The sequence below is a fragment of the Drosophila subobscura genome, chromosome U (assembly GCF_008121235.1).
Source record: "Drosophila subobscura isolate 14011-0131.10 chromosome U, UCBerk_Dsub_1.0, whole genome shotgun sequence".
NCBI classification, from domain to species: Eukaryota; Metazoa; Arthropoda; class Insecta; order Diptera; family Drosophilidae; genus Drosophila; species Drosophila subobscura.
In genome coordinates, this window is record NC_048534.1 from 14,781,678 (window position 1) to 14,794,582 (window position 12,905).

At 35.7% G+C, this 12,905-nt stretch overlaps 5 protein-coding genes across 9 annotated transcripts; 2 read left to right on the plus strand and 3 right to left on the minus strand.

The window, feature by feature from the left end:
- Positions 1-250: 250 nt before the first annotated feature.
- On the minus strand, positions 251-2,000 carry LOC117901842 (hemicentin-1). Of its 2 annotated transcripts, XM_034812784.1 has the most exons (7): positions 1,842-1,999; positions 1,544-1,758; positions 1,370-1,486; positions 1,182-1,275; positions 862-989; positions 631-799; positions 251-403 (listed from the first exon to the last, which is right to left on the minus strand). In XM_034812784.1, exons 1-7 carry the CDS (start codon positions 1,879-1,881, stop codon positions 303-305), a joined length of 864 nt encoding a protein of 287 aa, XP_034668675.1. In that variant the 5' UTR covers positions 1,882-1,999; the 3' UTR covers positions 251-302. The 2 variants fall into 2 exon arrangements, with proteins under 2 accessions (XP_034668675.1, XP_034668676.1); XM_034812785.1 differs by lacking the exons at positions 251-403; positions 862-989 and having other exon boundaries at positions 711-799; positions 1,842-2,000.
- Positions 2,001-2,563: 563 nt separating this feature from the next.
- Positions 2,564-6,078, minus strand: LOC117900914 (FERM domain-containing protein 5). Of its 3 annotated transcripts, none has more exons than XM_034811477.1 (8): positions 5,922-6,078; positions 4,877-4,981; positions 4,772-4,814; positions 4,539-4,712; positions 3,998-4,377; positions 3,853-3,941; positions 3,577-3,782; positions 2,564-3,512 (listed from the first exon to the last, which is right to left on the minus strand). In XM_034811477.1, exons 1-8 carry the CDS (start codon positions 6,009-6,011, stop codon positions 2,860-2,862), a joined length of 1,740 nt encoding a protein of 579 aa, XP_034667368.1. In that variant the 5' UTR covers positions 6,012-6,078; the 3' UTR covers positions 2,564-2,859. The 3 variants fall into 3 exon arrangements, with proteins under 3 accessions (XP_034667368.1, XP_034667367.1, XP_034667366.1); XM_034811476.1 differs by having other exon boundaries at positions 2,565-3,512; positions 3,577-3,794; positions 4,778-4,814; XM_034811475.1 differs by having other exon boundaries at positions 2,566-3,512; positions 3,577-3,794.
- Positions 6,079-6,480: 402 nt separating this feature from the next.
- LOC117900916 (phenoloxidase-activating factor 2) lies at positions 6,481-9,134 on the plus strand. Its single transcript, XM_034811478.1, has 4 exons — positions 6,481-6,586; positions 7,671-8,016; positions 8,075-8,333; positions 8,444-9,134. Exons 2-4 carry the CDS (start codon positions 7,675-7,677, stop codon positions 9,049-9,051), a joined length of 1,209 nt encoding a protein of 402 aa, XP_034667369.1. The 5' UTR covers positions 6,481-6,586; positions 7,671-7,674; the 3' UTR covers positions 9,052-9,134.
- A 613-nt stretch (positions 9,135-9,747) lies between these two features.
- On the plus strand, positions 9,748-11,262 carry LOC117901085 (dolichyl-diphosphooligosaccharide--protein glycosyltransferase subunit 1). The gene is made up of 2 exons (XM_034811709.1): positions 9,748-10,338; positions 10,409-11,262. The coding sequence occupies exons 1-2, from the start codon at positions 9,774-9,776 to the stop codon at positions 11,197-11,199; spliced, it is 1,356 nt and encodes a 451-aa protein (XP_034667600.1). The 5' UTR covers positions 9,748-9,773; the 3' UTR covers positions 11,200-11,262.
- A 10-nt stretch (positions 11,263-11,272) lies between these two features.
- On the minus strand, positions 11,273-12,445 carry LOC117901086 (probable transcriptional regulatory protein MMOB1910). 2 transcript variants are annotated; one of them, XM_034811710.1, is made up of 4 exons: positions 11,963-12,445; positions 11,708-11,882; positions 11,486-11,581; positions 11,273-11,429 (listed from the first exon to the last, which is right to left on the minus strand). In XM_034811710.1, the coding sequence occupies exons 1-4, from the start codon at positions 12,391-12,393 to the stop codon at positions 11,301-11,303; spliced, it is 831 nt and encodes a 276-aa protein (XP_034667601.1). In that variant the 5' UTR covers positions 12,394-12,445; the 3' UTR covers positions 11,273-11,300. The 2 variants fall into 2 exon arrangements, with proteins under 2 accessions (XP_034667601.1, XP_034667602.1); XM_034811711.1 differs by lacking the exon at positions 11,486-11,581 and having other exon boundaries at positions 11,283-11,429.
- Positions 12,446-12,905: the final 460 nt, after the last annotated feature.

Below are 12,905 nucleotides of genomic sequence, written 5' to 3' on the forward strand. Positions count from 1 at the left end.
TATACAACTGTTTAGGATCCTGTGAAAAACGTATCCTGTATTGAGGTAGATAGTTCCTTGAGCATTGAGCATAAAGGGCATTAAGAGTTTCCATTAGATTTTCAACTGTGCTTCGTCCCCTCGCACAAAAAAGTGTTCTAAGCAGAATGTCGCGGATAACTATCGTACAACTAATGTAAGTGCAACGGCTTCTGAGCTGCTATAACATTAAAAACATTAAAAACGTAAAAAAGGGAAACACTGTACAGTTTTCGTATGTGACAAGGTATTTATTATTTACAAAACTATACGTATGTTTATACTTAAATGCTAAGTTTCAAGAATGCAAAAATGGTTAGAACTAGCATTTTACAACTATAGGGAACTAAACTATGGGCCCTTTGCACGGCAGCAGGATGATCACCTATATGAAAAAAAAGAAAATGGAGCATTAATTGTATATTTGACTAAAAAGCTTACATCGGCTGCCGCGGCTTCAAATTTCACTTAAGATTATATAAGAACGAGGAGGAACGGTGTGAGACGCGTTCGTACTCATAACAAAATATACGCGTACGGTGTACAAAATATATGCCATGAAAAAACATAATTTATTAAAACTTAAAGCTATAAGAAAGGAAAAGTGCTTACCGATAAGTATGTGAACATTGACCGACTTTGGATTTGCATTTGATGGTAAGCAAGAATATTTTCCCGAATCAGATATCTTGGCTCGCTGAATCAAGAGATATGAAGTAGTTATATCTCCTTTTTCAGTTATTACTGACACTCCTCCTCGTGGCGAATCATAATTTATATCCTTGAAAACACCAAACGGTTTCTTGAAGATAGTCATTTTTATTTTATTGTAATCGTAATTACCTGATTGTTGTGGGTCCAATGCACTGTATAGGGTGGATCGGGTAAATGCTTTACGACACACGTTAAATTCACTGTTGATCCCATGTCAATATACAATTCAGGACCTCCAGGAATGGTAGTAATAGGTTCTATAATTTAATAAAAATTAGAACATTCAAATATATAAATGACAGATGGTTACAGGCTCAAACTACAATAGCAATATGTATAATAAACGAGTAGGGACGTTGTGAGTCGCGTTCAAACGCTCCATAAATTATGTTGAAGTTAATCTTATCGAAAACAGGTACAGCTAGTATCATATATTTTGTTGAACTTACCTACAACTGAAAATATCATGGTATAGCCAACTGGAGGCGTGGTTGATACCTGACATTCGTATACTCCGGAATCTCTGATTTGTGCAAACATTATCTAAAATTTACGAAATTGTATATCAGAAATCGTACGCGGAACGGAAATCATCGAAGAAAAATGCCCGCAATTAATGTTTCTGTATTCCACGCACCTGTAAAGACCAGTCTCCAGTCTGCTTATTGTATATGGAAGTAAATCGCTGGTCCGATGTATATGTGCTTTCTGCTACAGTTAACAGATGTAAGTCCCTATGGCGTATCCATGATACCTGTTGTATAGCATATTTTAAATATTTTCTACAGACTTTAGTTCAGCGATGACGTACCGTTTTATTGCCCAGATTCTTGATGCGACAGTTTAGGTGTCCCGTTTTCCCCACGAGAGATGTGACATTTTTGGTTGCGGAAGTATCAAAATAAGGCCCTCTATTGAGTGCCTTATTAATGTTCGCAATATATTCATTACTTATATTTGCAGACTCTAAAACTGATACTTTTTCATCAAAATATATAGTTTTTGGGGACGTTCCTCGTGAAAGTACTGGAAAAAAGAGTTCATATAAAAACGATTTATATGTGCACAGCATGAACATATTCATGTAACTGATTGATAGTAAAACTTACAAATATATACAATCACCCGAAAAGTCCAATAGTAACGCATTTTAAACTCTCTATGCTAACATTATAGCATCAACTGGACTTAATGTTTATTGAAATATGCACACATACATATATATTTACGTATGTAATTATTTCTTCCTCTTACGGCTGGACATGCGCACAACAGCAACCAACTTTTTCTGATAGATTTGGTGCTTTTCAATTGTTTGATGATATTTTTGTATCTCAAGCCCAGTACTCAGATGCGCGAAGTTTTCTTACGACAGAATCAAAGATAATATATAACCATACAAAGGATAAGAAATCAACCCTGTTTTTTGTTCGTCAGACAATTTTGCCGCCAGAATTTAGCAGTTGGGTACTCAGATCAGCAGAAAATATATGTATCAGAAAACCAGCCAATTAAATACTAGAAATACCGCAGCAAAAGAAAGAATGAATCTTTCTTTTGTCGACAGAAACAAGAAACACGGAAGGAAACAAGTACAAAAGGAAAGAGCGTTAAATGAAGACGATTCTACATATGTATGTATGCATATTCTGCCCATTAGGTCTGGTCGAATATCTGGCGACAAACAAATTCACACAGAGTCACATAAATCCAAACAAATGTAAGGAAAAGTAGATATTATAAAATGGTTTTATTCAATGTGTTATAAGAATATTTTGTAATAGAGAAACATAATGTACAGTTAGATGAAAGCTTGTTTTTGTTTTTAATAATCATCTAAAATAAATCTATTACACACATTTTTAATATAAGAATATGCCAAGGTTTTTTTAATGGAAGATGTGTGTCAATAAATTACATTTCACATTTTACAATCTTCCTTACTAGCTTTAAAGGATCACAGATCATTCTTCTCATTGGAAAAGTAAGTCGTAAGGTTTACAAAAATAAATCTGAGGACTTCAATTAAATATTCACTATGAGAATTATGAGAACAGCTTAGTTTTATACCTTTGCTTAATATTTTCTAAAGATTTAATCGAACTAAAAACCATATTAGCAATCAAATTAATCTTTTCTACCAAACTTTTGCAAAACAAAATCTTTTAAAGGCTGATAATATTGGAAGCGTAGGCAAATCATTTCAGGAGAATTGCGTATTTGATCAAACAAATCTGACTCTGACTCCATAATAAATACAGCTGTTCCAGCCATCGCGAAAGCAACGAAAATAACCGATGGAATAAAGGCATGCAATAAATGAAATTTGCGAAAAGTTTTCACACCATTAATTGAATTTGTATGCATGTTCGAAGAATGATCAACATTCTTAGGGACTGTCATACCGGCTGATGAATTCGAGTTAGCTTGTGGATAGCACAGTCTAGACGCGTAGCCCGTGTATTGTTTCATATTTTCTTTATGTTTTCTGGACTGATCATAGCCACTACCGCTTTCAGCGGAGGAATGTTCGGTCAACTCTCGGTATGGAAATCCAGTCAACGGTTTTGAAAAATAATTGGCACTATCATGGTTTGAAGAACGTAAACGAGACTCCTCGCAAACGGGCTCTAAAATAGGCATTTGAATACATCCGTTGCTATCGATTATGCAAGTGCTCTGATCCTGCGGATGAGCGCCATAAATATGATTGCGATTCATTTGTACATTGCAGGAGCCCAACGGTTCAGACATTGTTGAACGAGGTAAGCTACTGTAACCTGTTCAAAAAATATGGTTCGTTAGACTTCCTTTTATTTAGAGGTCAATAGCGAATTTGCTTACGTATTTGTGATAATTCTCCCTGGGGACTGGAAGGAGTGGCTGGAACACTGCTTGCCTTTCGCTTACTCGAACTGGAACCATTTATTTTTTGTTCGCGTAAAGCATTTATATTTTCAGTTAATATTTCTCGCTCAGTTCGGCCAGTGTATCGGAATTTTGTACCCCAGGAGAAAAAACCTCCACCAGAAACAACGGCTGCATTTTCACTATTGGGCAGTCTGAAATGATGAAATTTACCAATGAATGCATTAATCTGTCCAATCTTATCAAACTTACGTAAAAAACAGCATTTGTTCGATTGCACACCTCCACAGATATCGACAAGCAGCTCCCGATGGGCATTTAAATCCAATAGTGTGCTTTTTCTATAAATCAATGTAAGCTGTAGTAAAAATTAAATAGTTTATTTCCTTATACATACAGGTTCACGGCTGGCATCAGTATAACTTAAATGTGCAATAAACATTTTCCCTTCAAAGTTAATCTTATGCACTTCATTCCAACGGAAGTGTTGTGAGCGTTTGCCTGCAATGAACGTGCTTATACCCGAATTATTAATGCCAACATACAGTTGAGATCCACGGTGATCTTTAACAGGATGCGGTTCAATTCCATAGGTTTCCAGTGTGCGAGCTATACCCAGAAAGTCGTGAATAGCTAGGAAGGAATCCTGTCCAGCCTCTCGCTTTTTGTGGAGTTCCATAATTTTCTTTTCGAGATTTTCCGTTTGGCGCAAGGCCAATTCAAGTGAAGACACATAATCGCCTATATGAAATTTCTCATTATAGTCTCCAAGTTCCTCTGTAATTTATACAAACATGTCCATTTTAATTCGTAAGTATTACAAGTGCTATAAAAATACAACAGAAAAGAGGAGAAACGTTGTGGGACGTTAAAATAATAAATAATGAAAATAAAATTAATAATAATTGTGCGTGTGGAATCTTAAATATGTAATATACCTTGCACAATTAAAGCCCCCAAAGCGGCTGCCTCACCAAAGGAGCAGTACAAACGTCCGTGTCTTAAATCTCTTTTTAATTGCTTATACAACATAATTCGAGAGATCCCAGTTAGACGAAATGGATCAGCGGGGTAAAATTTTACTCTTAGTGAGAATAAAATAGGATCCAGGTCTTGTAATCAAATGAAATTAATTAGATATATGACTTTAAGTTGGCATGTTGTAACTCACCTTTACTTTGTTTTATTAAGGATTTGGCCAAGTCTAACCAGTGCTATTAAGAAGTTAATAAGTTTATGCACACGTACGTAGGTACTTTTATTTACAGTTACTTACTCTTTGTTTTGACCCATCAACGTATCGCAAGCCGAAGTAGTCTTTCTCTTTTATATTCAATTCTCCACATAAGTAGTCCAGCAAATATATTCCTTTGTGAAACGCCTGTTTTGAGCAGTTCATTAAATATTTAGACACGTTTTGTATAAAAGTGGAAAAGCCTATCCTGGACTTCAGACCTATTGTCTATCCTCCTTTCTACTCAAAGCCTTTGAGAGAATAGTCGTTTTACAACTGGGGACAACCATCAACCCTCATTCAGTCAGGCCCCCAATACGCGTACTGGAAAGGAAAATCCACGGAACCGGGCCTTCACGAATTCATTTTTGGGATACAGAAATCTCTACACCTCTGGGAAAACTCTCTAGTTACCTTCCTCGACAACGATGGAGCTTTCAACAACGTCGAGCCGGGAGCCATTACGGTTGCCCTGACTAACCTGGGGGTGGGCCGCCACTTGGTGATGCTCATTGATCAATTGCTCACATGCAGAACGGTGACATCATCAATGGGATCGTCCACTCAGTCAAGATATGTCAACAGAGGCATCCCGCAAGGAGGAGTCCTGTCTCCCCTTTTATGGAACAAAGAAGTCAATAAGATTCTGTGTGACTAGTTAACCACGCGTCGAACTGTCAACACTATATGTGTCCTTCCCATTGCGGATTCTGTTGAAAGCAGCAAATTCTAATAGCTGTTAATATGTTCCTTTAATCTCTTCGATATTTTACCCGAATTATTTTATATAAACTGTTGACGGGCTCACCCTATATCCCTATTCTTACCCCATGCATACATTTGTATCCTTCTAACATGAATGTACTTGTTGTGGCGAGTTAAAATTAAGAGTAAATGTGTGTATGTACATATGTACATATGTATATTCTGTATTGGGTCGGAAAGAACTCTTTCTGACTCCACCACCAGAAATCGGCTGTATCCCCAAACTCCTTAAACTACATACTTAAGGTTCACTTTATAAAATAAATCCATTTCTAATGCATCAATATCAACATTCACATTTTTTTGTTAAATATAAACTCACCTGAAATTCACATTCTACCACATCAGAATCATCGAGTAGACGAACTGTACATTTGTACACCAGACTTCCTTCTTGCTTGCTTTTAAACATTTTTGTTTTGCAATAGGTTTGTTACCGACTTAAAAATATATATCTTGTAGTTATATTTGACGACATACAAATATTTCGATATTGTCCTTTTCGTCCTTTGATGTTTTCAGTTGAGGGTACTTTAAGGGTGGTTCCTAAAAGCAACCACCGACAAAAACCAAACAAGGCCAGTCTTTTCTAACCAAACGAATGTCAGTTCTTACAAGCACTCGGTTGGCTTTTCGATAAGAGTACCCTACGTGTAACACACAACAATAAAAAAAACTAATAATTATTAATTTTAAATTAATGTAAGAATGAAAATAATTATTAATATTCGTATTTTTTTTAAATATCTATATTAGACAGTTTTCTCCTTAGTTTTATACAGTTACTACTTACTATTTAAAATTTGCATAGATGCTATTCAAGTGCCTCGCATTGTGTGGTGTGATCTCTCTATCAGTATCTTCCAATGAAGATTGACTCAGAAATCAAATTAGCTCCGACATTTAGTCATTGCCAAGTAATACAAAGCATCAGCTGCCATACTTCATAAAACAAATTTAAGTTCAGATTTCAATCGAAAAAACTGAGTATGTATTATAACCGAGAAATATTGAATTACTTATATTGGGTGTAGTAAACAAGAAAAAGTATTCGAATTTCATTTTATTTTAATTATATAATAACAACTGCATATGTTTAATGTCTACATATGTATGTACATTCATACAGACATATACATATGTATCTGTGCATGTGTGTTGGGTTAATAAAGTTATTAACAGGAATATAAATGTATATGTTATACTAAGGAATATTATTATTCTCATATGCATAAAATCCACATATGTATGTGTGTATAATCGACATTTTAGATACTTGGATAAAATCCCCGGATAAACTTACACCGAAAAGCCTAAGTTTATATGTATGTATTCCCTAGACATTCTCTTCGAATCGGGGTTTTTAGTTTTCTCTATCTTTAAAATTGTGGATGTAGCCGATGTTCGCCCTTTGTGGGGTCAGGAAACTTGGTTGCCCAAGCTCTTATAGTCTTATCTCTATGGTACATCGGACATCGACTATTGATGCTGTTCAAGAATATATGTATTTATTTATACTTTATAGGGTCGAAAACGTTGCCTTCCGTTCTGTGCGTTACGCACATTGCTCCGACCACAAATACAATATACCCTATTTACTCTTCGAGCTTAAGGTACATACATACATACATACATATGTATTTATGTACATAAATCTTTTTATTCACAGACGATTGGCAATGAAGGTTTAACAGAGTGATGATTATTCCTAATTAGAAAATTTTACATTATGAATTTAATGCATATGTACATATGTATATACATTTTTCTATTAACAACCTTGGATTAACAGTAGATTGCGATCCAAGTCTGGAGTTGTATCTTCCAATGAATTTTTTTTCAGACGAATCCTTGTTTATAATTCCGTTTGAGACTTCCGATGTTTTATTTCCTTTAGCGAATAAATAAAGAAAACGTCTAAACCTAAATTGTATTAAAGTAATGTTTTTAGAAAATGAGATTCTTAGAGTTCAGAATAATCTGCACCCACGGTACGGCGCTTAGCCAAACAGCCTGCTTACACTTGGGGTCAAACATCAACAGAGATATAATACTTACTTATTTTTTTCAGAAACATGCTTTTGTTTAATGGTGCTGTTTTTTGCACCTTATTATATGTTTGTGTTGGGCAGGACACATCCCTTGACAACCTAATTGCGGATATTTTCAAAACAGGCGACACATCGGTACCTACAACACAAAAAACTGGAATCGATGCAGTTACTGTTGACCCAACACGCTCACCAATCTCCGCAGCCCAGTATCAGTCCTGTGGAGACCAGAAAGAATGCGTGCCTCGATGGTTATGTACAAACAACACAATAAACACTAGTGGTGAAAATATAATTGACATCCGAATTGACACTGCAGCACCGTGTAAAAACTATTTGGATCTATGTTGTGATCTTTCAAACAAGGTATTTTTTAATATAATTTTGTATGCCTTAAGTTTATAAATTTACATTCATTATTTAGGTGGATAAACCTGATATCACAGTACCACCTTCCGATGCAGCAAAAGGCTGTGGTTATCAAAATCCAAACGGTATTGGCTTTAAAATAACTGGAGCTGTTAACCAAGAAGCAGAGTTCGCAGAATTCCCATGGATGGTTGCAATTTTGCGAGAGGAAGCTCAACTGAACTTATATGAGTGCGGAGGAGCTTTAATAGCTCCAAATGTTGTTTTAACAGCAGCTCACTGCGTTCATAACAAAGAGCCAAACACAATTGTTGGTATGTACATATTTATAATACCCAAAAACTAAAAGTAGAGTCGCATTTGTTCGCGGCTCGCAACATTCCCCCTCTTTTTATCTAATTTTAAATTTTTTATTTTTTTTTAGTGAGAGCAGGAGAATGGGATACTCAAACAAAAAAAGAAATAATACCACATGAGGACCGTTATGTGAAAGAAATAGTGTATCATGAACAATTTAATAAGGGGTCACTTTATAATGATGTTGCACTGCTATCGCTGGAAAGTGCGTTTACCTCTCAGCAGAACATTCAGCCAGTGTGTTTGCCGAGCTTGGGTGATGTATTTGATTATGATCGTTGCTTTGCGACAGGTTGGGGAAAAAACAAATTTGGAAAAGATGGCGAATATCAAGTCATTCTGAAAAAGGTTGACTTGCCTGTTATGCCGAGACAACAATGCCAGACAAACTTGCGCGAAACTCGGCTCGGAAAGCATTTCATTTTGCATGAAAGTTTTATATGTGCAGGCGGTGAAAAGGATAAAGACACTTGCAAAGGTGATGGTGGCTCCCCATTAGTATGCCCCATTAAAGGAGAACCAAATCGGTTTAAGTCTGCTGGCATAGTAGCTTGGGGAATTGGTTGCGGCGAAGAAAACATCCCCGGAGTTTACACAAACGTTGCTAGCTTAAGAGCATGGATAGACGAAAAATTAAAAATTTGGCAAATAAATCCTAAACACTACACACCTTAAGAAAAGTATAAGAAAATCCGAAATGGATCAAAATACTCGTAAACACATATTATTTCAATACGAATAAAATGTAATTTTGAAAACTTTTAAGCAGTTTATTTTATCCTGTACTCAAAGAGTAAACAGGGTATTTTCTATTTGTGAGTGTCATTTCAAAACTAGTCTATCCGCCTTATCGAAGGTGGAGTCGCTACCGTGCCGAACTCTGCAGTAAAGGCTGATTGTGTTATCTTCGGCGACGAGATAATGCCAAAAATAACCGGCAGCGGCTACATCGCATGCAGTTGGTAAATAGTTTAAAAAATTCAACCTAAAATGTTTATTTGGCCCATTCACACTGACATATTTCGGTATATTTCGGTTACGGTAACTCAATAACTCAGAATTGGCCTTACACTTTGATTTATAGAGTACACAGTTCTTGCAGTCGAAAGAGAAACTATTGAATGGAGGCAAAAAAGCCTAAGTGGACAGAAAGAATACTGATAGCCTTTGAGTCATATTTTCAAACTACCGTATGTGCAAAGGGTATTGTTAGCGGTGTTTGCATACATTTCCACTGACTACTGGGTTCTAAGGCGATTACTGGGGCACCCCTTATATTTTTAAAAGATATTGCAGTGAGACAGTATTTCTTATCGATAGGTCCGCGCAATGTATCCACCATCGATAGTGTCCTGATTCGTACATCACCATTTGATTTACGTGTCATTGAAATAACCATGTTTAAAATATTGTATTTATTTTTCTTTGCTTTACAATGTTTACTGTGCACCTCAAACACGAACGCAGAAATAATAAACACGAATGTGGAAAGACTGTTGGATTTGTCTTCACAGCTTGTGAAAACCACAATCAAAATTTCAGCTGAGGAAACAACCGGCAAACCTATAACCGAATACGTGTTCCTCGTAGGGGAGCCCAATCTTTCATTTATTTCTTTGAAAGACGACACGGAGAAAAATATCCAGCTACGAAAAAATAAGGAATTAATTAATGGTGAACAAAGTTACACCCTTATTTTTGCAAAGGGCTCTCCAAAGAAATCTTTTGCAATCGAGACAGTCTCCTCGAAAAACATACGCCCACATCCAGAAGAAATTGAACAAAATGATAAGCAATTGGTTAGATATAATGGAAGATTGCACTTTTATTCGAAATATAAAACTGTCGTGCAGAAAACCAATGTTAAACTCAGTTCTGCGAATATACTCTCCCACACCCAAGTAAAACCTTATACAGTTGGATCCAACAAAATTAATTTAGGGCCTTACGAAGATGTTGAAGGTAAATTAACATATATTTTTATTTGAATATCCATTTACCTAACAATGTTTATTTGTTTATTTTTTATTAGCCTTATCTGAGCAAGAATTGGTTATTCATTATGAAAATCAAACGCCATTTCTAACAGTTAACGCATTGGAAAGAACCATTGAATTATCTCATTGGGGTAACATCGCAATCAAGGAAGAAATACAATTAACTCACGCTGGAGCTAAATTGAAAGGATCGTTTTCCCGATACGATTTTCAAAAGGAAGGCCGCTCTGATCACTCTGCTGTAAAGTCATATAAAACCTATTTACCGGCATCTGCATCTGGGGTCTATTACCGAGACACAAATGGCAATATTTCGACATCAAACATGAACTTAGTTCGCGATTTTATTGAACTTGAGCTTAGGCCACGGTTTCCTCTCTTCGGTGGATGGAAAACAAAGTATACTCTTGGCTATAATGTTCCATCGTACGAATATATGTACAACGATGGCAACAAATATCAGTTAAAGATGCACTTAATAGACCATATCTATGATAATATGGTAATCGATGAAGCTGTTATAAAGATTATTCTACCAGAGGGATGCACAAATGTACAATTCTCGACACCATACCAAATAAGTAGACGACCAAATCAGCTGGTGCACACCTATTTAGATACGATTGGCCGCCCGGTTGTTACATTCTCCAAGTCTAATTTGGTGGAAAGTCACATTTCTGACTTTACTCTTAATTATAGCTTCGAAAAGGTGTCCTTGCTTCAAGAACCCTTACTGGTCAGTGGTTTCATTTATGTCATATTTTTATTTACAATTGTTCTATTACGTTTGGACTTCTCAATAACTTCACATTCCCATAAAGAATAATTAATTCGTCCTGTATGCATAAAATACTTTGATAATAAATAAAGTGTATACAACAACATTTAAGTGTTTCTATTTTTTTTCAATATAAAAATTTGTTCCGTCTACATATCACTGGGAAGCGCATCATATTCTACATTGTCATAAATTTCTTCTAAGCCTGGAATATTCCGTAACTTGTCCTTAAATACATCGTAGGCTCTTCTTTCATCTAACGGCAGTGTCACCAGATTCTGAAATAAAAAAATGGTTAGAAATTTATTTATTTAATTGTATCTACACAGCTTACGTTTGCAGCATATAGGCTCTCGCTATTCTCAATAGAGTAACCAATTTTGGATAATTTTGTACTTAAACTCTGAACATGGACTGTATTGCAAAAAAACTGAAAGTAAATAAATGAAAATAACAATTTAAGGTTTGTTCAGTGCATTCAAACTAACGATTTGAGAAAACCAGAGAGCGTATCATTAATACCATAAATGTAAAAAAGATTATATACTTAACATACATTTATATAACCTGTGGTTATGTCAACTATTTGAATATCTTCAGCTCCGATCTCAATGGCATCTTCAACTGCTCTGTCTTCTAAGCTCTGGCCATCCAATAGCTTCGACGTATCATATTGGCTTTGTATCAAGCCACAATCCTGAAACATGTGCCCGACATCCACGAATTCTCCTCTTTAAATATAAAATAAAAGGCATAGTTAAGCACCACTAAAGTATTTATATAAGAAACGGAAATGATATCGAACAATTACCCAGATTTTTTTACTGTGGACGCTGCATCCATTTTAATTGATGGAAAATTGTCGGTGTAAATAATACATATGATATATATGTTCCTCTTATATCGGATATCCAGGCGGTGCTTTTTTACATTTTGTGTTACATTTTTAAACTGACTTAAAGTTCTTTGTATAGTACTCATGGGCATGTTTTGCTTTAATGCTTTATCTATTTCTGATTGTAAAATGGAATTAATTGCTGGATCTGCCGATTTACCGTCTTGTATGGCCAGCCGTAATTGCCTCGTTAGCTTCGCAAAAAGCGACGATTTAAATTCGTCTTTTTTTGCTTTTATATGCTTTATATTGGCCCATTTTGAATGTCCTGCCATGGACCGTATGCTATTTACATTAAAATTGCTTCTACTACAAAATTTAACCGAAAAAGTACATATTCGATACATTTTAGATTTTCAACAATAATTTTATTTTATTTATTTAATCGCTACAGGTATTTAGGTGGCCGCACGACGATAATTCCGCACTGTCCAGATACTTCAGTTCGGTGATTGCGATATTTTGTTGTAGAGGGTATGCCTCTGCACATTGAGCCTATCAGGGGGAACGTTGGGAATGTTTGAAACATGTGCCTAGCCTATTCACACTTGGGTTGGATTGCGTTATTGCGTCTTGGTGCTGTACAATTATGCTATCGATGTTTGTTGATGAGGGCATGTAAGGTGTTGCATTAAATAGGTTTTCTTATACGATGTTGACTATACAATAAAATGTTTAGTTGAAAAGTGTAGTTGAGTTTAACAAATTTCACTACTCGGCCAAGTCAACAATTTTTTTTTCTAGACAACCAAACCAACTTTTTCTGAAAGATTTGGGGTATTAATGAATTAGGAGAACTATGCGCTCATTAGGACGAACAGTCAGCTGTACCGACTCGTCAAGACTCGAATTCAGGAGA

Coding starts and splice junctions, on each gene's coding strand:
- LOC117901842 (XM_034812784.1), bottom strand. CDS start 1,881: ATGCGTTACTATTGGACTTTTCGGGTGATTGTATATATTT. Junction 990..1,181: donor CATGATATTTTCAGTTGTAG/GTAAGTTCAACA, acceptor ATTAAATTATAG/AACCTATTACTACCATTCCT. Junction 404..630: donor CAATGTTCACATACTTATCG/GTAAGCACTTTT, acceptor TTTTTCATATAG/GTGATCATCCTGCTGCCGTG.
- LOC117900914 (XM_034811475.1), bottom strand. CDS start 6,011: ATGTTTAAAAGCAAGCAAGAAGGAAGTCTGGTGTACAAATGTACAGTT. Junction 4,982..5,921: donor TGGTAGAATGTGAATTTCAG/GTGAGTTTATAT, acceptor TGCTCAAAACAG/GCGTTTCACAAAGGAATATA. Junction 3,513..3,576: donor GGGAGAATTATCACAAATAC/GTAAGCAAATTC, acceptor TTTTTTGAACAG/GTTACAGTAGCTTACCTCGT.
- LOC117900916 (XM_034811478.1), top strand. CDS start 7,675: ATGCTTTTGTTTAATGGTGCTGTTTTTTGCACCTTATTATATGTTTGT. Junction 8,017..8,074: donor GTTGTGATCTTTCAAACAAG/GTATTTTTTAAT, acceptor TTCATTATTTAG/GTGGATAAACCTGATATCAC. Junction 8,334..8,443: donor AGAGCCAAACACAATTGTTG/GTATGTACATAT, acceptor ATTTTTTTTTAG/TGAGAGCAGGAGAATGGGAT.
- LOC117901086 (XM_034811710.1), bottom strand. CDS start 12,393: ATGTATCGAATATGTACTTTTTCGGTTAAATTTTGTAGTAGAAGCAAT. Junction 11,582..11,707: donor TAACCACAGGTTATATAAAT/GTATGTTAAGTA, acceptor ATTTACTTTCAG/TTTTTTTGCAATACAGTCCA. Junction 11,430..11,485: donor AGAGCCTATATGCTGCAAAC/GTAAGCTGTGTA, acceptor TTTTTATTTCAG/AATCTGGTGACACTGCCGTT.
- LOC117901085 (XM_034811709.1), top strand. CDS start 9,774: ATGTTTAAAATATTGTATTTATTTTTCTTTGCTTTACAATGTTTACTG. Junction 10,339..10,408: donor GCCTTACGAAGATGTTGAAG/GTAAATTAACAT, acceptor ATTTTTTATTAG/CCTTATCTGAGCAAGAATTG.